Genomic DNA, 23218 nt, shown 5'->3' on the forward strand with positions numbered 1-23218 from the left:
GCCGGGGCCGGGGGTGGGGGGACACGGCACCCGGCGCCGATCGCGTTGCGGGGCTCCCCCTTGTGCCCGCACACCCCCACTGCAGAGCCCGCTCCGCCCGTCGCTACTTCACGTGCCTTTTCCACCCTTGCTCCCGGCTCGGCTTGGCTCCCCGGCTGCCGGGGATGGAGGCAGGGGGTGCGGGTGAGGATGATGACGGGGCGGTGGCGGGGCCGCCCCCGCTCCGCCCCGCCCCGCCCCGCCCCGCCCCGCCCCGCTCGGCGCCGGGCAGCCCGGCAGTGTGGCGAGGCGGGCGGGCAGGCAGCACCGCTCCGCTCCCGGCGCCGCCGCCATGCCGCCCCGCCGCCCCGCCGCCCCCCCCCTCCTCCTCCTCCTCCTCCTCCTCCTCCTGCTGCTGCTGCTCCGCCGGGCGCTGGCCGCCGCAGGTAAGGGGGCCGGGGGGGGGACGGGACAGAAGTTTTTCGGGGCGAGAGGGGGACGGGGGGCAGCATCCCCAGCTGCCTTCCTCTCCCCCCCCCCCCCGAAAAAAAGTTCACTGCGGTTTACCCCTTTTTTAGGGGTAGCTCGAAGGGGTTTCCAACCTTGGGGCATTCATTTCCTTTTAAAAATATTTTTTCTTTAATATAGGGGTGTGCAGGGGAGCGCAGGTTTGGGCGGGGGGGGAGCTGAGCCGCCCTCGGGGCCGGGGGATGCTCCGGGGGATGCTCCGGGGGATGCGGGTTGGCAGCGCCTCCCCACCCGCCATGCCGCTGCCGCCTGCTTATATTCTTTATATCTATAATTTCTTTCTATTTTGGGGGGTTTTTTTTGCCTTGAGAAAAGCAAAACAAACCCAGCCCTGTTTGTAGAGTCGCCAGCTGTGATTCCCCAGCGGGTCAAATAAGTAATTATTCAGCCTGGATATTTTTTTTTTTTAAATCTGCATTTTCATAAACCAAGCTATTGATGGCCGGGCAGCTAAGTGGTCTTTTCCTATGGCTCTTCAAAGTTTCCTGTGCGCAACCCAATCTTGTGATTGAGATGCACTTAAATCCAGCCCTTCCGTTGGTAATCCCTGCCACAGACAATAAACAGAGGCGCGTCTCTCCTGCTGCCCTCTCTCGTTAGGACTCCTGTGATCAAATTCAGCCTTTCCACTATATTTCCAGCACACACCCGAACGCTTCCCCCCCCCTCCAAGAGCATCCTCTGCATCTCAGGACTTTGTCCTTTGTCATCCTCCGGCGGTGGCAAAGCAAAGGTGTCGGTGTTTATCCTCCAGGTATAAAAAGATGTCCTCGGCTGTAGAGCTCAGAAGTGGAGCCCTATAAAGTTTGATGGCTTTTAGAGGTTGGAAGAGACCATAACTGTAACTGTCGGGGCTCCGGTGATGGGCAAGGTCGTCATCCCCGTGCGAACTCGGGAGGAGAGCCTGTCGCTCGCTTCCCGCAGCTTCTGGCAAGGGTTTGAGGACCCGTTGCGAAGCTGCGCACAGCCAGATTGGTCGTGGTAGTAGTTAAAAGCGTCTCCTGACAAGCTGATTTTCTAGGAAAATGAACCAAGCCTTCTTTTCTGAAGCGTAATTAAGGTGATGAGGAATTTTGGGGAGGGAGTTTAATTAGATTAATATTTTTTCCGCCTCCACCACACAAAGATCTAGTGTGTTTCAGCAAATGGAAAACAGAAATGCCACTATTGACTTATTCAGTGGCCTGGACGTTGCTGCAGCAGCATCTTCCAGCCAGAAGAAACTCTCCCTTTGCTGGAAAGCTTTGAGCGCTGGCAGCCGGTGTCCCGCTCGGCCGGGCGCAGCCCGGTGTGTGCCGGAGGGTCCGGTGCCGTGGGAGTGGGCAGCGAGGGGCCCGGAGGCCCCATATGGCGTGGGATGCTGTGGGTGGCAGGGGGTTGGGAGGGCTGGATGAGCCAGGCTGCCGTGGGTCAGGCTTTAGCTGTGGCCAAGCAGCGTGCGGATGCTGGCGGGGGATGGATGTGGGCTGGGTGCAGGACCCCCGTGCCTGGCTCTGACCCGTGCGGTGCTCTTTATTTTTGCGTGCATCAAGTTCACGCAGGGGTTGAAATAAAACTGGGCAAGAGGAAAGGAATGAAGAAGAAAAAACAAGTTAAACCTGACCAACCTGGGTCAGTTTGAGTCTGGGGAGCTTTCTAAAGGCACGCCGTTAATCTGGCGTACGTAAAGCTGTATAAAGTTTTTAGCTGTAGAGCTATAATTAGTGTTGCTCCAGGAGTGTTGTGCAGAGATTGCATGTGATGATGCAGAGGAGGGAGCCAAGACGGGTGCTTGGCGCCCTGATAATCTGCTCGCTTCCCCATCTTTGCCTGGTTTTAGGGAGGGAGAGAGAGACATCACCCAGACGATAATTTTATCTTTTAATAACGGAGAATGTACGTATCGTTTGCGTTGGGTTTTGCAACGGAGGGGGGAGAAGTGTTGTTTTGGATTGGGGTTTGAAACCCAGAAGTAGTCGGCCCACTCACCTCCAGACTCCTGCCGTGCTCTCCGCTGCTGGGGAAACCCCAGCTCCCACCCATGTCCCCCCCCTCTCCCGGTCCTGGGGTTTTGCCTGCCGGGCTGCTCGCCACGCTTCGTGCTGCTTGTGTGTGCTACTTTCAATAGGAAAGCAACTTGGTGCGAGGATTTTGAGCTTGCTTGAGGGCTTTTCCCCACCAGGCTGCATGGAGGTTGCGGAAGGGCTGCCGAAATCCAGCGGGTGATGCTGGAGGGGGCTTAGCTGCCAAGGGTGATTGCAGACAGTGCGATGCTGCCATCCTGGCGAAGGACTGTCCTTCCATCCCTCTGCTGTACCACCATCAGGGAAAGAGCTGGGAGGGAGGGAGGGGGATATGGGCGCTGCCGAACCCCAGCGGCGCGAGCCGCGGGCTCCTGCACGCCGGTGGCAGGGGCTCCTGCCCGCTGCTGTCGTCGCGAGCAGATGGCTGGGGGAGAGACCTCCAAGACCTGTTGCTCGTCAGCAAAGCCTGCCCTTGCAGGAGGTGGAAGCTTGCTTGCTTGAGGACAGCGGTGTGTGGAAGGATCTGCTCTGGCTTTTTGTCTCGTCCTTTAGCTTATTGGTTGTGGAGCCTTCTCTCAGACGGGTGCTCCCTGTGCGTGATAGTGGCAGAATGAAATAACGGAACAATAAAAAAAGGAGAGAAATAGGAAAATACTACTTTAAAGAGGGCAGAATCTCTTGGAAGTGGTAGTTGAGGGGTAGGGGAGAAACCTAGATTGCATTTTCTCTGCTTAGAAATCAGAAGTGCACCACTGCTGACCCAGTCAGCAGCTTGGAGAGTCCAGCTGTGTCCTTTTTCTCCTCTACTGTGTAAGGTCCCATGGGTCCTTTTGGTGCTGTGCACGCTGGCTCCTTTTCCATCCCTGTCCTAGCCATGCGGGAATTTAAAGAAAAAAAAATTTAAAAAAATCTGTATTTTGGGTCAGTTAAGCAAGCCAAGGTGATGCAAGGAGCTTGGTTTTGCTTCCATTTCTAGCAGCAGCAGCGCTTTCAAGTCCTCAGCCCTGCGGCTTTCTCCGTCCAGCGTGTTTGGGGCTGGTGGGCTCAGCCTGCCAGCCCCGTAGATTATCGGGAGAGTCCGTGAGCTGGGCTTTGCTCCGCAAAAGCCGGGCTCGCAGGCCGGTGCCGGGGAGGCGGCAGGAAGCGCTGGGCTGCGAAGTGAGGACGGAAGGGGCTGTATGGAGTCTGCGAGGAGTTCATTACAGCAGATGTCGGTGCCATAAAGCCACAGGTTCCTGCTGTTTCCTATTCACTTATATCCTCCCGGCTTTAGCGATGCTAATGTGAGTGAAAACATTTGCCAGAGCGGGGCGGAGAGGCGGGGGCATAAATCACCAGCCCATTCCCTCTGCCGCCTTTTGCCATCCCACCCGCGTGTCTCGCCTTGGGAAGCGAGGGGATCAGTACGGGTGCCGGGGATGCCTGAGCCGCTTGCTGGCTGCCGTCCGCCCCGCTGTGGCATTTTAAGGCCCACTGCCTCCGATTTTGGTTTTCCTTAATATGTAAAGCTGTAATTTGCTGTAATCAGTTGTATTGTGCAAGCCACCCCTGCTCGTGACTCAGAGCGCGGTGGCACTGAGCTGACACAGCCCTGGCCCTTTGGACGCTGGGGGTGAGCGGGGGGGTGTCTGTGTCTGGTGGCACGAAGACTCATTCCTCCTGCTGGGGAGAAGGAAGCTCGGGTGATCCTTCCCTGGCTCTGCCAGAGCTCAGGACTTAAAGGAAATGTTGTGTGAGATGCTTTCCCCCCCCAAACCAGAGCCTTTGTGGTGCTCCAGGAGTGGTCAACTGGTAGCTTTTGCGTGATGTGGCTCCTCACGTCAGGCTGGGGCACTGGAAAAAGTCATGCCATGGGGTTGCACTAGGGCTGGGAAATGGAGAGCTTTGATTTGGGAGAAGCAGGAAGCCCCATAAAGCTGCTCTGATGTCTGGTTTCTCACCCGCCCTCCAAGGGACCTCTGTTGGTGGGAGCCTGGAGGCCCCTGGCTGAATGCAGCACCCTCCCTAACACTCCCTAAATCCTCCGTCTCGCTGTCCCCACAGCCCTGCAGGCTTGGCTGACACTTGAATTTTTACTGTCGAGGCAGTTTTGGAGCGTGGGTTTCCTTTTAGCTTCACGCTGGGGTCCCAGCACAGCGGGTGATGTTGTTCTTGAGGGTCCCGGCTGGGTTTTGGTTTAAGTCAGTTTTGGTCCCGTTGGGGAGCAAAGCACTAAAACCAGGGGCTGCGTGCATGGGGGAGGCTGGGGAGCCAGAAGGCAAGCAAAGCATCCCGGCTGCACGGCGTATTATTTTTGAAGCCTCCTGGTTTTTTGGAGGCCTGACTCACGGTGCAGGAATGCGCTGGGCTGGCAGCCCCGGACCTGCTCCTTGGTGGAGGGGAAGAGCTGCCGTCTCCTCCTCCCAAGCCCGTTCCCCGTCCCCTCTCCTCCCAAACCGCCGGGCTGGGCTGGTAGCAGCCACATGTTTGCTGAGCTTGGATTTTTAGGGGATTTTTTTTTTTTTTTTTCCCTTTCCCTTTGCTATTTGCTCTTTCACGTAGGGGCTGCTTTTTTCGATGGGGCTGGGGCAGCTTGGCGGGTCGTAGCAAGGCACCTCCGGGTTGCGCTGGCTGGTTGGAGGCGAGGGAAAGGCAGAGCGAGCCCTGAGATCAAACGCGAGCCAGGCTGGGAAAGGCTGGGTGAAGCCACACTCGAAAACGAGGGGAGGGAAGCAGGAATTATTTAGCACGGGGCTTGCTCCAGCGTGTCCTGCACCCTGCCTTTAATCTCCTGCGAGTCCCTCCCCGCTGCAGCCCGACACGGCCCCGCTCGGGTCTTCTCTGTTCCCCGCTGCCTTTGGTGGCTGCTCCCAGACCTGCTGGCTCAGCTCAACTTTTGGGGGGCTGTTCCCCATTGCAGTGAGCTCCCCTAGACCCACACGGGTGTGTCATATCTGGGTTGGGTTTGTAGTGGAGCGCCCAGGGTGGTGGGTCCTGGTCCTCATCCCCAAACTGGGGGTCCAGGCACTGCTACCCAGTGTAACTTAAGGGGTGTTGAAGTTTGCAAGCCTTAACCCAAACTCTTGGTGGTTGGGAGCGTACCTCGGGGTCAATCTGGTAAAGAGACTGTAATGACAAGTTTGGCTGCCTGCGTTTCTCAATGTTGGGCTTCATGGAGAAATTCAGGTGGGGAAGGGGAAGCAGCATGTAAATCAAGCCACATGCCACCACGATGCTCAGCAGCAGGCAGGGTGTCTTACAGCTCAAGAGGAAGGAAATGTTTTCGTCTTTGGTGTGGACTCTGCTCCCCATTTTCCCTCAGCCCGCGGGCCCGGGCTCTGCCGACTCCCTTGCCTTGCCTGCCTGGAGCATCCATGGAGGCCGCTGTGTCTTCCCTCCTCCTCCTTCAGCCCTCAGCCCCTTTCCAGAGGGGATTGATGTCCAAGCACTCGCTTGTTTAGGATCTGGGAAATCCCCTTTCCAGCTAATACATTGCTGCCCTTGCTCTTTGCTGTGAGGAGGAGAAATTACCAGGTCCCAAGCCCTGGGGGTGGCTGCAGAGCCACGTGGGGCACATGCATGGGGATGGCAGGCTGTGGGGCAGGCGTGGCAGTGGCACAGGAGTCCCAAAACTGGACTGTGACCACGAGACAAAGCTTCCTTCTGGAGCCGGATTTGCGCAGGCAAAATATTTATCGGGAGGAGCATCCCGTTGCCTGCCACGCAGGGCTCGGTCTGGGTGGATGGGGCTGGCATAATCCCTCAGGATCTGAAAGGCAAATGTTTTGCACCAGTTTGTTCGCCTTTAAGTTAAAGGCAGTGATTTTACTTTATTTTATTTTTTTTTTTTTACCCTGGGAGACAGAGAGTGCGAGTTGAGACACTTACTAAAGAGTAATATACCTTGTTATACAAGGAGCAAACTGAGAAGCACTCTAGCCTCAAACTCTGAAGCTTTTTTCTGCTTGCATGTGGGGTCTGGGCTGTCCCTTTCCCTTGGGGAATGAGTCCCTTCAGGTAGGGGGGAAGACCTATGTAGATTTACAGAGCATCTTTGGGGATCTCCTTCTCTACCTCCACCCCTTTGCCCCACAAGGCTGATCAGCAGCAGTCCATAATACACACGTATATATACATTTATAGCACATCTCCCCTTGTTTCTCTCTCCTGTTTATTAATTTAAGAGCCAGGAGGAGGAAAAGGGCTTGTTTGCACCATGAGCAATCCCCACCCTGCCCGAATACCCAGGGCTGCAAGCACGGGCTGTGCTTCTAATCGGTACAAACCCCTCATCGAGCCGGACCCAAAAGTCAGACCCTGGCTTCTCTTGTGCTTCCGGGGGGTCCCGCTGGTGTGGCTTCGATAAAGGTCCCACGAGTAACCTTTGCTGCCCCCCGGCTCCCCACCTTCACAAGCCTGTGCCGAGTGCGAAAGCTGAGGGATTGTTTCCCTTTGAAAGAGCGTGGAAAATCTCATTTTGAGACGTTTAATGCGTATTAGATCCATCTGCCTTTGGAGTGGAGGCCACCGCAGGAGGAGAGGCGAGGACTGCTGAGTGCAGATGCCTGGTGCCCAGGTGGGCTTTGGGGCTCTGCGGGAGTGATGGTGTGGGCAGCATCCTCGACCAGAGGATCCGTGCAGGTGGATAGCGTGGGATGGTAGAAAGAGGGGGGTGGGGAACCCACAAAACTTCCATAGAGGTGGAGAAATGCTCTTGGTATCGATGTCACTGCAGGGTGGTGCAGGATTGTTTTGGATGCTTTGGCTTGCCCTAGGGATAGGTTCAGCACACCTTGATATATTGAACCAAATGGCACTCGGGCACAGGTAAAATACACGGAAGAGGGTTTGAGCGCAGGATGGTCCGTGGGGAATGCTCCTGTAAGGCACAATGATGCTTCTCCCGGTTGAAGCTGCATGGAGATGGAGGTGGTGGCCTTTGAACCGTCAACGGGAGCCCTTGAGCCCGTCAAGGGGAAGGCTCGCGCCAGGCAGGGAGGTGAGAGAGCGGCTGAGATGAGAGCAAGCTTTTCTCCACCCTGACTTTGTCCTGCTGTTGCCTTGTGAGTCTTCCCTTTTGCGGAGCAACCCTCTTCCCTGGGAGCTGCCACCAGCCTTGAAATTATCCCCGATTGCCCCCTTCTCGCCACATTCCCTCCTTGGTTGGCAGCATTTCAATGCCTCTACGTGTCCTCCTCTATGACTTAAACAAGCGGTGTGGGCTGTCCACCTCTGGGTGGGCTCCCCGGTGTACCTGCATCTGCTGGGGCGGGGGCGGGCTGGGGGGACAAGACATTATGAAACAAACCCAGGCTTCCCAGCCGGGTGGCTCACGGAAGCGGGATGCTATTAAAAGGGTTGTGTTGCGTTGTATAGCGTGGGAGTTTTCCTTAGGCAGGAGGTTGGAGAGCTCAGAAACTCCTCAGGACAGATTTAAATGAGAGAAGGGACACGCCTCGGATGCAGTGATGCTGTCTCCTCTTGTCTGAGGTTGTTGTCAGCAGGTGTCCTCAATGCTTTCTAGGCTATGAGATTTTTGGGCTTACTCACAACCAGTGGCGCACGTGGGGACATCCACCCAGCAGTGGCTGAAGGCACCGAGAAGGTCCCCAGCAGAAAACCTCGCTTTGCTGACTGTCCAGTTTTCCTGTGGACTTGTGTGATGTGCTGGGAAGTTGTAGTTCTTCCTTCAGGGGATGGTGACCTCTAGTTGGAGGACCGAGAGCGATCGGGATGGAGCAGTGGGGCTTCGGAGGGTTTTGTGGAGGTGGATGAATGGAGCCTCCTTCCACTGGGTTGATCAGCTTGGCCTCTCTGCCGTCTTGAGGGGGTCTCGTTCCTGCCTTGCATGCTCTGGAGGCTGATCTCTGGGTGCCTGTTATCCCCTGTGGAGACCTCACCGTCCTACGCCATCACCGGGCTGTGTTATTGGCTCTGTCTGTTTGGGTTGGCTTCAAGAACAGAAGGAGGGTGTTTGCCAGCAGCCAGAAAGTGGTTGCTATTTAAAACAACCAAAAAAGAAATGCGGTCTGCTGCTTGCTTTTCATCCGTGTAGCCAAAAGGAGCCAAGCAAGCGTCCCCACCCTCACCTGGAGGGGCACCTCTGGAGGCTTTGCAGGGCCTGCAAGTGAAGCTAGTAATTAGTGCTGGTCATGAGGGTGGATCTTGCAATGCGGCCATGCTGTCTGCTGTGGTCTGGCCTGGGGCCATTGCCTCGTTTCGGATGGCCGCTGTCCAGGTGTGGCATCCCAGGAGCCTCCCTCCACCCCTGTTTACCCCAAACAGGCTGGGGATGCTGCTCGGGGTGCAGGTACCCTCGCCTCCCCACCTGGCATGGCTGTTTCTACAGTTGCTGGATGGTGCTATGGTGTTCCTGCACTGGAATATTATTTTGAAGGCTTTTTTTTTTTTTCCCTCTAGACAGATGTGAAATGTAGAGATGTGCTTTTAAAATGAAAGCACAGCTCCCAAGTCCAATTACACAGCAATTAAAAGTAATCAGTGGTCTAGGCTGCTGCAGTGGAGACTAGGCTCCTTGAAGGGTTTTCTCTTCCAGCCTACCTTGGAGAAGCTTAAATGTCTTGTCCCTTCTGCTTTCTGGGACCTGACCAGAGGACATATTCTTGGAGCGGGTCAAGTATTGCTGAAAATCTGCATTAGGCTGGAAGTAAGCTGCTCCCCGCGCCCAGGAGCTCCCTGTCAGGGCTGTGGCATCCCTGCGTGACTCTCTAGTGTCTCCTCTGAGTGGCACCAGTCTATCTGCTTTGGGGACAAGTGTTTGGTGACATGGTGTCGCTGCTGGATGCATGCCTGGCTCTGTCAGCATCACTGGGGCTGCGGGCTAATGCTTTGGGCTGGAAGGAAGAAGAGGTGGCGATTCAGGCTCCTCTGCCATCTCCACCCATGCATTTCCACCTGGGTCTGTAGTTCTTCTCGTTCTCCCCGGGTCTTTAGGAGGAGATGCCTGACTTGGTTGTGGAAGCACATTTTCCTGGAGGACGTCTGGTGCCTGCTGCGCATCATTTTGGCTGCTTTTCTGCAGTCAGAGCCCTGCAAACGCCTCCTTCCATGCTCCGGCGTCAGCACTAAAGGGATTTGTTTCAGGAGAGGGGATTTGGCTGCACGGCTGTGCAGCACGGAGCTGCTCGGGTGACCGGGGTCCAGAGTGTGATGAAGCCAGGGTGCGGGCTGCCAAGGGCTATAAAATTTATATATTCTCCCCCCTTGCAGTCCCTCTTTTTTTCACGTATGTCTATGCTAAATGAATTGCTGCTGATGAATGACTAGTCTGTGCTTGGGTGAAGCAAGCAAGGCTGGGGAGGTGTGGCTGGGGAGGCTTTGCACGTTAAAATCCTGTGGTGCCACAGCTCAGGGATCCCGACTTTGCACTGAAGGAGTTGCAGCCATGTGGTTAATCCCTATCCTGTGTCGTGGCTACTTCAGCTACCCTGTTTTTTTTATATATATATATGTATAAAAGAAGGTATCGAGGGACATATTTCAGACTCTAAAACTTATACACCAAGATAAAAATGTTGACTCTGCCCAAAGCTGGAAAAGCAAGATCCAAAAGCTGGAAAGAGGGTTGGGTTTTGTTTGGGCTGAACAGTGACTAACAAGAGTTGAATTTTTAAAACAAATGCTTGGGATAAACTGGTTATGCAAACCGGGGCAAATTGGGCAGGTTCCTTTGTAGTTTGCAACAAAACCCCGGGAGTCTGGGGCGTGTTGGGGCTGGTCCTGCCGGGGATGGAAAAACCCATGCACTGGCTCTGCAGATGGGGTCTCAGCCGATCAGGAAGGAAGCCAGGGGATAAGTGGTAGGGAAAGCCACAGGTTACTGTGGGGCCTCATCTGTCCAGCTAAAACCCTGAGTAACTCCAATCCTAAAAACACATGTCAAAAATAGAGGATTTTTTTTTTTTTAAAGTGTGCTTTTATAATACCTGCTAAGAGGAATTCGTGCTGACCTTGGCTCCAAGAAGCTGTCAGGCTTGCTGGTCCCATGCCGCGAAAGGTGTATAAATTTGGAGTATCTCTGGGTGTTTTGCTGTGGCGTTCATCGGCCGCGGCCAGGAAGATGGTGTGGGGTACGCAGGCGCGCCAGCAATGCTCGGTATGCTTTGCAAAGGCGGTCGAGCTCACAGACCGCAAGGCTTCTGGTTTCTATCACAGCCTGGGCTGTTTTGGCCGGGGGCATCCATCCATCCGTCCGTCCATCCGTCCCACAGCCCTCCCAGGCTCCACAAGGCTTCTCTTGAGTGCAGTGCTTTAAGGACACTAGAAGAAAGAAGTGGGTATAAGGGCCCTCATGAATTTTTAACTTCATCCCGCAACACAGGCTGGGGGAAGGTGATGCCTTGCTTGTTGGTAAGGCAAAGTAATGCTCCGCCAAAATCCCTCTTGCCGTTTCCTGCTGGATTGGTCCCGCAGGCTGAACAAAAACTGGCTTAGGCTGCCGTTGCCCCTTTGCAGGGAAAAGCCCAGCTGCTGGATGAAGCAGAAAATTGGAAGGAATCTGCCTAACAAGAGAAGAAAGATGATTTTTGCCCATGGGGAGGGGGAAGAGAGGAGGCGAAGTTGCTGCTTAACCCCGTCGGCGGCCGGTGCCTGCCCTTCGAGCATCCTCTGGCCATCGGCACCCTGCAGTTCCTGGGCATCCCTGTACCCGTTTGCTGTCCAAGGGCTTGCCGCTGTTTCTGTCTCCTGCTAGCAGAGGGGGATGAGGTTGGAGGCTTGAGCAGGGCAGCTTTTTGGTGCTCCCCAGCCGGCTGGGGAAGGCAAAGCTCTGCTCGCAGAGCAGGTTTTTGTTGCGCACGTGCTTGCTGCCTCCCGCTTCCCGTCTCCGCATCCCAGTGACATACTGGCTCTGTTTTCATTAGTATTTATGGACTGGCTATAAGGACACACAGCAGATCCAGCCAGGCTGTTAATGACCCCTGCATGAAACAGCAAAGCCCACTTAGTGGTCGCGGCCGAGGGGTTTTACTGCAGCCTCTCCTGTTCTGCCTGTGCTGTCTCCTTCCCTTAGAGAGTGATGGGGAGGGCTACCGGCACGATTTCTCACTTAAAGAGAAAAAGGCTTGGATTTGTGTGCCTATGGAAGGCAGGGGAAGGAGAGTATGTGCGAGTGTGTGGAAAGTACAGGGGGGAGAATGCAAACCATATGTTTCTGTGAGGGTCAAGTTGCAGAGCTAAAACCGGTGGGGAAGCAAACGAAGCTGGAGTCCCGCAGTTCGGCTGCGCTTTGCATCCCAGTAGGTAGGGGGGTATCCACTGTGGCCTATCGAAGGATGATTTTTAAAAATAAACCCACCCTAAAAGATGATTTGGGTCCCTGCCCGGCACTCTGCAGTGTCACTGTTGTCCTGCATATTTAGGACTGGGGTCCAGGACTGTTTCCAAGCCCTTGGGGCTCCTATAAATAAATGGCAGGGATGCTGGGAAGAGGCCTCTCTGGGTTGCCCTGAGTTCATGGCATTTGCAAGTTTGATAGGAAATCAAGGGAAGAAACTTTTTTCAGGGAGGGGAGTGGCTGCAGCTCATGGGGAAAAGCAAGGTTGATGTTGTGCCATGCACCGCGGCTGTCCTTGCGTTCTCCTTCCAGCTACAGAGAGGAGAGTCAGATGAAAAGATCCATTTTCCCTTCTTGGAGTGGAAAAAGTTATGTGCAGGCAGCCGGGAGAGTTGTATAGACTTCAGACCTAAGCGATGTGAGCTGGATCGAAGCGCTTTGAAAAAGAAATCCGAAAATAGGAGGAGCAGCGAGGTCCCACAGCAAACTTTTTTAGCTGGGAGACATCTTTTGTTTCCAAAACTAAAGGCATGGAGACATCTGATTCCCCGACCGGCTCTACGGAGCCGTTTGCAACCTGTCAGCTTGGTAACCATCTGCTCGCAGCCCGTGGGGACCACGCTATAGGTGGGACGCAGGAGGAGAGGGGCATTGCCGTGCTCCCCCTGGGAGAAGCCACGGGCTCCAGCCCCACGGCAGAAGGGACCGTGGGGCACAGCGACTCCTTGGCCCATGCACCAAGAGCAGCTCCTGTGCCTAAGACACCGAAAATCCCGATGGCTTTGTCTTTTGGCTGCCTGGCTTATTTGCTTTTTTTTTGTTTGTTTGGGGGAGATCTCTCTCTTTTTCTTTTTTTTAAGCTTGGTTTCCTAAAACATCCTTTTTTTTTTTTGTTTTTGTTTTTGGTTTTTTTTTCAGTCCTGCTGTTTATGTGTCTGCAGCCTTCCCCCTCTTTGACTCAGAAGTAGACGTCTCGCAATTAAGCGCCTGCCTGATTAGGAAATTAGCAATGAAGTTTTTATCTAGGCAAGCCGGTCAGCCAGTGAGAGGGATCTATTAATATCCCACTAAAAAAAAACCAGCAGCATAACGCTTGCCACCTACTATTGGGGAACACAAACGCCACGTGGGCGTGTGTATTTCAAGCAGCAGATCTGTAAGAAAGCAGGTTTTGTTCTGCCACTTCTGGGACTTTATAGTTTGAGCTGAGATGGGGTACCTCAAAATACATGAAGGACTGGGAAGAGTGTTGGAAAACCTTTGGCAGGGTGAGAGAAGCGCTGAAGGATGCCTTCAGGTCGTGGCAAGAGAGGCTTGTTGGCCGATGACCTTTAATTATTGCACAAGGAAATGGTCCTTCGCTAATGATGGCTGAAGGGGAAGCAGGAGGAGAGCCTCTTACGCCTGGGTCAGCCGGGGAGAGATGGGGAGGGAAGGGTGGGCTTCCTTGTAGCCTACACACATGCTTTGGAAGAGGCTCTGCAGCGAGATTGCTAGGTGTGTTGGATGTGACGGAGTTTCTCAGGGCTTGCTCTGCCAGCCTGTGTAAAGAAAAAAAGGAGTTTAAAAGGCATTTATGTAAACTGCAGGGTCTCAAGGCTGGAGGAGTTTGGATTATTGTAGACCTTTGGGTCAAAGGTATTCTGAAGCTTTGGCTTTTCACGGTTTTGGGGAGCAGCTCTCTGAAAACAGAGAATCAATGAGAAAGATGAGCGGGAAGAGCATCTTCCTCTTGGCATGGTACCAGCTGCTCCTGCAGGTCCTGAGGGTCTCTGTGGGGCTTCATCCGGCTGGCATTTGTCCCTAGATAAGTGCTGTAATAAACCTGGCCCTTTGCCTGCTGGCAGGGTGGCCTCCCGGCTCATCCCAACCAAGCTGCTCAGGAGATGCTTTAAGCCAAGAGGTGCTGAGCCTGGGGAAGGGCTGCTCCAGGGTCGGGTCACTTGGGTGGTGAAATATGTCCTTGTCCTGTTGGAGAGTTCCCTGGGTTTAAAACCACGTTATTTGCAGAGATGGCCTCTTAATGCAGTGCAGAAGGCTTGAGAAACTATGAAGATGTTCTCAAGAAGGTGGTGAAAATGAGAACCTGGAATTAGGAAAGCAAAAGCATATTTTCTTCCAGGACCAGGATGCTTATTCCAGATAAAACACAGATGCGGAGAGATGGCATCCCTTTTAATTTAAAAGAAAACAAAAAACCGACAACAATCCAACTCTATTTTGAAGCTGCTGAGAATGTGACTGGCCCTTGTGATGTTTCACGGCTGAGATCATTTCTGGCTGAGTTAATCCACTCTGGAGGTTTTAGTCTCAATCTCTCTGTATGGGTGAGCTCAGAATCTGAATTTTTACGGGGGGTGGGGGGGTGGGGGGGTGGAGAATCTCAATAATTCTGGATCAAAAAAAGTAAAATAAAGCTATGAAGAATCACCAGTGAAGAGGAGACTTTCAGGCTCTGGGGTGAATCATGACCTGGAGCTGTTCTGCCGTAACTGTAACTTCGCACACACAGAAGTGAAAAGAAACGCAGAGCGTTTGCTAGAAGAACATTAGCAAAAGCTGGAAGGAATTACTCTTCTTTTCAGAAAGAGGTATTAGGCATTATTTTTGGAGTAATTAAATTTCATGAGTGCTTATTTAGAATAAATCTTAGTCCGTTCACTGTATTACAGACTTTTGGGGAAGAGACGAAGTCTGAGGCCAGCAGGCTTCCTCTGGGAGCAGCTGAGACTCGGAGCTGGCTTTGATTTTGGCGGTGTATCAGTGTAATAGTATTGTTTATAAGCTACTCTTGCCACATGAAAGCAATGCTGCATTATCCTGGTCGGTCCTAAAAGCAGCGAACCAGGCAGAAGAGGCCTGATTACAGAGCGGCAGCTCTTTCTTCCCATCACTACAAAAGAATAGACAATAGAAAAGGGGATCCGGTTTTAGCTCCAGTAATGCAACGCTGTCCTTCTGGTGGTCACATCACATGCTGCCTGAGTAATTCCCATCCTTGTTCTGCCTGGAAAACCGAGCTCAGAGGGAGGGAGCGATGGCTCCGGCTGGGTGATGCCAGGATCAGGCGCCCTGCTGTGGGTGCAGGCTGGGGGAGGTGGTGCTGTGGGTGGACCCTGGGCAAGGCACGGAGCTGCGCGTCTGGGGGAGGGGGTGGCCTTCAGTGTTTGTAGGGCTGGCGGTGCTGCGGAGCAGGCGGGCTGTTGGTTGGGGGGGGCATCACCCCTAGAAATGGGGAGCAGTTTGGTCGGAGCCTGGGGTTTGCTTGGAAGACTGAGCCTGAGGCGTTGGAACTGGAGCTAGCAAAAGCAGCTCTGTGGTCGCTGCTTGTGCCATAAGCGTGTCATCCATGCACGGGGGGTGCTAAGGCATGGCAAATGTGGATTATTTTTTTTTTCCTTCAAGAAGAACAGCTAACTCGACGCGTGGATAGCTGCGGGACATGGGGGGCAGCCGGGAGCTACACAGCCTCCCTTCTGGATGTGATTTCTGCGGGTCAGGTTACCATATAGCTGCACCATGTGCTGCTTCTCGCCTTTCTGAGGTGGTTTGGCAATAGGGTTTTGTTTCCAGCTTGTTTTGGGTCGCTTGGCTTCCCCAGCTTGGGGCAATCCTCATGGGGTTTAACAGGTAAATGGAGAGCAGGCAATTGCGAAGGAGAAGGTGGACCCCTCTGAGCTTGTGCTGTAAACTCCGTCATTGCACGAGGCACGGAGAAAACTCTGGTGGAGTTATTGCTTAAAAAGCAGCTACAGATCACAAGGATGGGATGGGAAATCCAGCTCTTTGGGCGGGAAACCGGTGCAGAGGGAAACCCACGGCAGAAGCATCGTGGCTCTTTGTGCCCAGGACAAAGAGTTGGTTTGGAGTTACAGGGAAGAAAAGGAGCGCGGCCGTGGGGGGGAAGGTGTTGTAAGATGGGTATTGGGGTGGGGACATAGCAGGGGGAGGCAAATGGGGCCATAATGAGCAAACACATTGTTGGGGATGATTGAAGATGCTGAAGGGGTGGGGGGGAGAATCTTTCATCAGCCTGATAGTGGTATGGATGCCGATTTTTCCCACCTCTCTGCAGCTCTAAACTCAGAGAAGACAAACTTCCCCTGGATGTCTTGGTGGCAGGAGATGGGTGCACAGCAACATCTTCCTCTTTATCCCCTGGGAGTGTGTGCTAGGGATGCTGCCTGTCCCACAGATGAGCCCCAGACCTGCTGCCACCCTCCAGCCTTTGGCCTCTGTGGGTTTTTCAACCTTATTTTGCCCCTGCTCGTTCAGCTTGCGGTTAGGAATACCTTTTATGCACTGAAGACTTATGTTTCAGCCTGAATATGTTATCAGTACAGTGTCTGATAAGTTTTCTGCCTCGAAGCCCTGGGGAAGTGCCTGTTCAGGGTCACTGCAATAGATTTTCCTCCTCTTTCCCAGCTGCCTAAGAGGAGTGTGATTTTTACTTACTCCTTAACTGAATTGGAATTACTTTCATCACTGGAAAGAAAAATGCACGTCCTAGCCAGCGTTGTCCATAAAGGCTTTTGATGCCTCTCTCCGCTTTCATAAATTCATAAATGGGTGGCAGGATGTGCTGTTAGAAAGGAATAAATCTCTGATTATTCGGACGAGCTTGGACCGTATGAAGAAGGCGGCAGAGGAAGGATGAAGGGTTTTTCTCAGTGGGCTGTTGAACTGACGGCCTGGATGTGATGATGACTGAGGGGGGTGGTGGTGGAGAAGCATGATGGCTTCATGTGGATGGTGTGATGGGGGAGTGGTGGAGGCACCAGGACATTGGATTTTGCAAAAGGAGAGCTGCTGAAGCCCCATCCCTTGAACAGGCTTTGCGATGGGGCTTGGCACCGACCACCCGCTGTCGGCTGCGAGGGGTAAAGTGCAGTGTCCAGAAAAGAAGGGTTTGTCCCCAAGCTGGCATCTTACCACTCCACTTCCCTCCCTGCTCCTGGGTCTTAGTGCTGGGATTGAGGAGAGCCTCCCCAGGGCTCGCACGTGCGTTGTTTGCTCAGTGATAAACGAATGTCTTGACCACCCATTGGGATGTGCCTGGGTGGCCGGAGGGATTTGTGGTTTAAAATGCTGTCAAAAGTGGGCATTTGGAGCAGCTTTGCCCAGGCAAAGTGAGGATGGGGCACTTCTGGAGCAGCCCACGCCCAAACCCACGGCACTCAATAGCTAACACGTACATGGTGGGGGATTGTGCCACCCTCCTGCCCCTACAGGGAGGGTGATACGGGGGGGGCCCGTTGCAGTTTGGTAGGCAGGAGGAGGTGCTGTGTGGCGTTGGATGCTGAGCATCTGTGGAAGCAGCCTTGTGTGCATTAAAAAGCCTGCAGCTCCCCTTTCAAGCTGTAACAGCCAGAGTTGAGAGGGGCAATCCATATCTATTTAAAGCACTTCAATAATAAAAGATACAAAATAAAATCACAGGGGTGCTGTATTCTGTTCCTGCTTCTAGGGATTTCTCTCCCCCCTGTTTGCCTCTGGATGCATCTTAAAGCAAAGGTGGCGAAGGGATGTGGACTATGAGAAGTCTCTTAGTTTGGGTGGATGACCTACACCCCGCCACAGCCATCTGGGGCCTGACGTCAACTTGTGCTGCTACCTGTGCCTCTAGCAAGCAGCAGCCCTGTCTCATGGGCATCTGCCAAGTGATGGCAGCGAGGGGGGCTGGGATGCACCGAGCTCCTTTCATCACCCCAAATAGTGCCAGTGGAGCGGGGGGCGGGGGACACGACACACACACACATTTTCATATGGACAATTTATTAAAGCCAGTTTCCTTGCATTTCCCAGTGCAGTGGAGAAGCTCTGATGGGGTGTGCGCTTGCTTTTTTCTGTGGCAGGGAGGTGACAAGTGGGAAGCTGTCTTTGCAAGCCCTCTGTAATGCTAATGGGAGCTGCAGGTTGGCGCTCCCCACAGTTGGATTTTTCACCCCCCACCCCCCCCCCCCCCGCCGCTCCTCCCAAAGACTAACCAGGGAACACTTGTTGAAAGATAACATTAAAAAGCCCGTGGCGGTTTATTTTGAGGACAGCGCGTTTGCTTTCACATCATGCTGGAGGGATTTGCTCTGCTACTGTCAGCAAATAAATAAAATAGGAGCTTTGTTTTAAATTAGGCTTTCTTCTGGTAGCTAATTGGGTGAGCTGATACCTGCAGTTGCATTACCTAGGCACCAACTGTACTGTACATACTGGCGGCATATGGCTGGTGTCGACAGCTTCTAAACTTCATTAGCCCCATATTATTATTTTTAAAATATCCCTTTAATTGGATGTAAATTCCTTGGGGCTCTGATGGCATCAGCAGAGTCCTTCATGGGTGGATGCCCATGAAACCCCTGCCAGGGATGAAGCGGAGGGTTGCAGACGGCAGCCAGGACTTGGCTGGCGATGGTAGCCGCGTACCTACAGCACCATGCAGCGAGTGCAAATTCACCGCGGGTGCTGGTGTGATGTTTTCCAGCCACCGAGGGGAAAGGTCTGCGTTCCTAATTGCAAAAATAACCACTGGAAGCTCTTTTTGGGTGTTAGAACATCCAGCCCCCATACCGGGAGGGAGCGCCGGGCTGGAGCCGTGGCTCCTGTCCTGCCTGGCAGCAGGCGGGAGGAAAGCCAGCAGCTTGGCTTTCACCTCCTCGCCTTCCCCCCCGCTGTTATTAGGCTGCTTGAAGTTCTTGTCGGTCCTGTTGGTAATGGAGATCCGTGCCCGGGCAGCTCTAGCACAGAGCCTGTCACCCTCCTCGCAGGGGAGGAAGGCTCTGGGGGGCCAATCCTCCTCTCCCTCCCTCCCTGAAGGCTGCTCCTGTCTCGGGGGGTCCACGAGCTGAGCCCTGAAGGGCTTCGGCTTTTTTTGGGATGGCTCGCAGCCCTCGCCCTGCATCTTTATGGATGCTCTTTGTGGCTGGGAGGGGAGGGAGAGCTGCCAGCAAGCCGGGGTGGCTGCTGCCTCATGGCCCCCAGGCCCATGCCCTGGGCTTTTCCCAGCGGGACCAGCCCGGCCCTGGCTCCTCGCTTGGCTCTTTTTGGAGCCGGCCTACCCAGGACTTGACTTTATGGGGAAATTAAGCAGAACAATTATCCCTGGGTTAATTATATGGCCCTTGTGCATGGCGGTGGGTGCTTCCGACGCCTCCAGCCACCCTGGGAGCGAATGGTGGCGGCTCAGCTGGAAACGTGGCTCCCTGCAAGCAGAGCAAGCCGCGGTCACCTGCCCCGCCGGGGTCCCTGCCTCTCTCCCCTTCCCCACTTCTGCTGATTGTGTGCAGGGGGCATGGCGAGAGGGGTTTCTTCCTTCCCCCCTTCCCTCCTGGAGCTGTTGCAGGGGCTGCCCCCATCCCACATGCCTCTTCGGGAAGAGATAAGGATCCTGTCTGGCGCCGGGGTTTCGAATGTGCTCCCTGATTATCAGCAGGCGCTGGGGCAGAGCCCCAGGCAGCAGATAAAGAAGGAAGGGGAGCAGAGGAGAGGGGGCTGCTGCCCCCCGGACCTCGCTTAACACCACCACCGCGCTTAGTAAACTGTTAACCCTGCTTGAAAGGGTATTTTTCCCCCTGGTTTTTTTGTGTTTTTTTTTTTTTGGTTTGGTGTTTATTTTCTTTTTCCCATGCTCCTGTGGCCTCATGGCGGACGGAGAGGAGTTGCAGACAAGGCTTGCGTGGGGATGGAGAGGGACAAGGAAGAAGATGTCCTGAGCTCAGCAGCTTGGTTCATTGGTCCCTATATTTGCTCGGCAACAAATTGCCTTCCAGCGCTGCACTGTGCCCGCTGTCCGCGGCCGTGCGAGGTTTCCGCACAGGGATGCCACCACCGAGCGTGCCGTGGTGCTCTCCTCCCCTGGAAGCGGGGGGAATGTGCCGGGACGTTGCCGCATTGCACGCTTTCCCTACCAGATGTTTCGTGGCGTGGCTCGGCCTCGCACGTCCCCCACCAACTCCTCAAGCTGGGCTTGGCCGCGGTGCCCTCTGAGTTTTATGAGTTATAGGGCAGGGTCTTTATCGGTCGGGTGAGCCCCCAAGCGAACAAAAGCTCTTATCATGCTTCTTGTCCTGGCTGTGGCATCTCTGTATGCAATTAAACCCCATGTGTCTCCTCTCCGCCAAGGAATCTGGAGGCAAAGGAAGAGGCTTATCTTCCTGCTGGTGGCTGGAATGCTCTTGCAGCCCAAAGGCATTTCTCTGCCGCGCTAATGCTGAGATCGGGGGTGGGGGGGGAAGAAAAACAGGGAGTTTTGCCCTCTTTTTTTTTTTCACTATTAAGCTTATAAATAACAGTGCAGCATCCCAGGAAGTGATGGTGGGTTTTGGTTTTGTTTTTTTTTTTTTCTTAACTGTTTTTTTTTCTTCCTCCAAGTGCAACTCTGGGCTGATATCCCAGGAATGTGATCTCTCACACTCATAAAGCCCAGCTTTTGGCCTCCTCCTTTCTCCTTCCTTCCTTCCCAGGCTTTAAAGAGCCAGGCCTTGGAGATGAACTGGTGGGATCTTGCATCCACTGGGATGCTTCACAATATGTGGGGCCTCTGGTTTCCGGTGTGATCTCTCTGAAGCATTAATATTTGATGCTCTTCCTTGGGGTGAACATTAAAAAGAAATGACCACCACCACCACCACCAAAAAAAAAAAAAAAGAAAAAGGTGCTTTTTGTTTTTAGTGGGGAGAGAGAAAGAAGGAGGGGGAAAAAGCTGAAATGCAATCGTTTTTTATGGCTTCCTGGAACGGCTTGGATGTGGGTTGGATGGCAGTGGGTCAGGAGCAGAAGAAGCAGATAGCCCCATGATTGTCTGCCTACTTGCATCTTTCCCTTTCAGGTCATAAATATAAAACCACTACTTGAAAAACAAAAAGCTCGTTAAGCTGTCAGCGGGCTCCCTCTTGGAAGGTCGTAAACGTGTCTCTTAGCAGCTGCTTTCGTTCCTGTCTCAGCTGGGGTGGAGGCACCATGTCCTCCATGGGGCTGGAGGGTGGTCACTGCCCGTAGGGGCGCCATGAGCTGGTTGGGGGGATCCTGACCCCACTAAGGAGGGGAGTAACATCCCACCACCGCAAATTTGAGTCTCCCCATCCATTCTTGACCTGTGCCTTGGTCTACCACATGGACCTTGGGTTATCGCCTCTAGGTATGATGGTTCTCCAATGGAGCTGAAGTGAAGCACGAACTCTGCACAGGCTCCGTCTGCTGGTGTGCTGGTGCAGGATCAGGGTCGTCTCTATCGGACAGGGCCTGCGGAGTGTTGGCTTCTCTTATAAAGCCCCTGGTAGGGTGATAAAAAAAGTACTAAATTAGAAGTGAGAGTAACTCTTGTGATAATGGTGAACTAGGGTCTTGAAGGGGAGAGGATGAAGGCGATGACGAGCGGTGGCCCTCATTGACTGCCCTGTGGTGGGGGAAGGCAAGGGCACAGGCTGCTGCCCCTGCACCACCCCATTGATTCTATTGCAACAGCTCGGCTCAGCTCCTTGCAGCTTGCTGAGGCGTGTGTTAGAGATGGTTCCAACAAACAGCCCAGCAAATGGCAGAGAGGAGGAGGTGGTGGTGGTAAAGAGCATCCTGTTGCCTTCTCCTGGGAGGTGGTCTGCAAAGGAGCAGCCAGGAGGGTTGGTTGGTCTTGCGGCTGGTGGTTGACCTAAACACAGGTTGTTTCGGGATGTCATTCGTTCTGGTGGGGTTTTTCCACTATCTCTGGCTGCGTTACTACTAGACAAAACAACCTTGGTGATGCTTCCCATGTCCTGGTGATGAGGTTGGATGTGGGGATGGAGAGGGAGGAGAGCTGAAGCAGGCACCACCGTTGTGACCCATGGGTATTAGGCAGCTACCAGTGGGTGCAGAAGCAATCCGTCCTGGTGTGGAAAGGATATCAATATTTTATGGCCTATTTTTCTTCCAGAGAAATGTTTTCCACACTGAGAATGAGGACGCCCATCCCTGTGATCTGTTTGTCATTTAGGGCCCTGGTATTTTTCTCTTGGTTACACGATGTGCTGAAAATGCAACCACTCTCACCTTAATGTCTAATTAGCAGCAGCAGATAAAAAAAATGTGCCTGAAACAGGAGGAGAAAGAAAAGGGTGAGAAATTAAAGATGCAAAAGACCTGTTAGATCATCTGGCCCTTCCTTCAGGATTGTTTTGGTGGTGTTTTGTCCAGTCTTGCTCAAAAGTCTCTAGGGCCATTACCGCTTCCCTTGGAAGGTATTTCATTGTGTATTGAGAAAAACCTTTATAAATGTAAAAGCTTTATACAATTGAGGTAGAAGAAACAGATTGAGTCATTGTATTGTTCTTTGTAATCAGCTTTGCTTTTCATTAATTTCCTCCCCAAAGCCTTATTTAGGCTGGGAGTTTTAAAGAAAAAAACAGGGAAACAGCACGTGCAAGGGATGGTGGGAACGGGCTGCCCGGCTCCGGTGGGTTCCTGTGCATCACCCTCCTCACCCCTATGGCCTGGATGTGTTCAGACATATTCAGGAGCCACTCTGCCTGCTCAGTGGGCCAAATTCAGCTGCAGTGTTGCACACCAGGGAGCGGTTCAGTGCTCTCACCACCTCTTGCAATGGGGTCCAGCTCGTCTGTGCAGCTGCTTGCTGCTGTAGCCTTTTAATTTAGCTGTTTTTAAAGATGACAAGTAATAGGATGAAAAAAAGGCTACAGGTGGGCATCAGCTGGTGCAAAGATGACTGAAAATCGAGGAATGAAATAGGACTGAGCTTTTGCAGCACCCTTGCTGCTGCAGTGGCTCAGGGTGCCCGGTGCCTGGGTTTGGGGAGTTGTGCCCTTTGCTGCAGGGCGCGCAGTGGTGTGGGGTTGGGCACGCAGCGTCCCAGGTCTCCCTCCCTGACGCACCAGATGCTTTCTGCTAGTGGTGTGTTCTGGGTGAAGCTTCTTTAACTGGCTGCCTCTATCCTCCAGTGTCTCAGAGTTTGTGCTCTTTTAACTTTGCCAGCCTGCTGGATAATTTTTTCCTTTAAAGTGCCTTGATTCTTTCCCTTCCCAAGCCACTGTCCTTCTACCTCTGATATTTTTTTCTTTCCTTCTGCCTGTTTTTCTCTCTCACACCCCCATTCTCATCCCTAATGCCTCCCTTTCACTCCCCAAGTCCCCTGCATCTTGCCTTGGTTCTCCACGGGGAGATGCTACAAATTGAAGCAGGCCGCCAGCATGGGTGCAAGACACCCCCCCAAAAAAATATCCTTGTCCTTCCTGCTCTTGCGGGACGCCGGAGTCGGGAGCAGTATCGCCGTCCGTGCTCACCGGTCCCGCACGCTGCCGCCCACGTGAACACGATGAGAAATGAGCAGTGGGTGCCAGATGCTGTGCAGCCGGCCGCCGCTTCCTTGCCGGACTGACCAGCTTTAATCCTCCCCGCTGGAAAGCGCGAGGCGGTAATTGTTGCGGTTTAGCCGGCAACTCCACCGGCGGGA

The 23218-nt window shown here is 53.6% G+C and overlaps 1 protein-coding gene across 2 annotated transcripts in view; it reads left to right on the forward strand.

Moving 5' to 3' along the window:
* The first annotated feature begins 267 nt into the window (after positions 1–267).
* UNC5B (unc-5 netrin receptor B) overlaps positions 268–23218 on the forward strand; it is a 56476-nt gene continuing 33525 nt past the window's right edge. For both annotated transcript variants that reach the window (XM_075109411.1, XM_075109412.1), the window contains exon 1: positions 268–425. In XM_075109411.1, coding sequence (XP_074965512.1) covers positions 332–425 — 94 coding nt within the window. In that variant the 5' untranslated portion in view covers positions 268–331. The remainder of the gene's footprint in view (positions 426–23218) is intronic.

Source organism: Phalacrocorax aristotelis, chromosome 14 (assembly GCF_949628215.1).
Source record: "Phalacrocorax aristotelis chromosome 14, bGulAri2.1, whole genome shotgun sequence".
Lineage (NCBI taxonomy): Eukaryota > Metazoa > Chordata > Aves > Suliformes > Phalacrocoracidae > Phalacrocorax > Phalacrocorax aristotelis.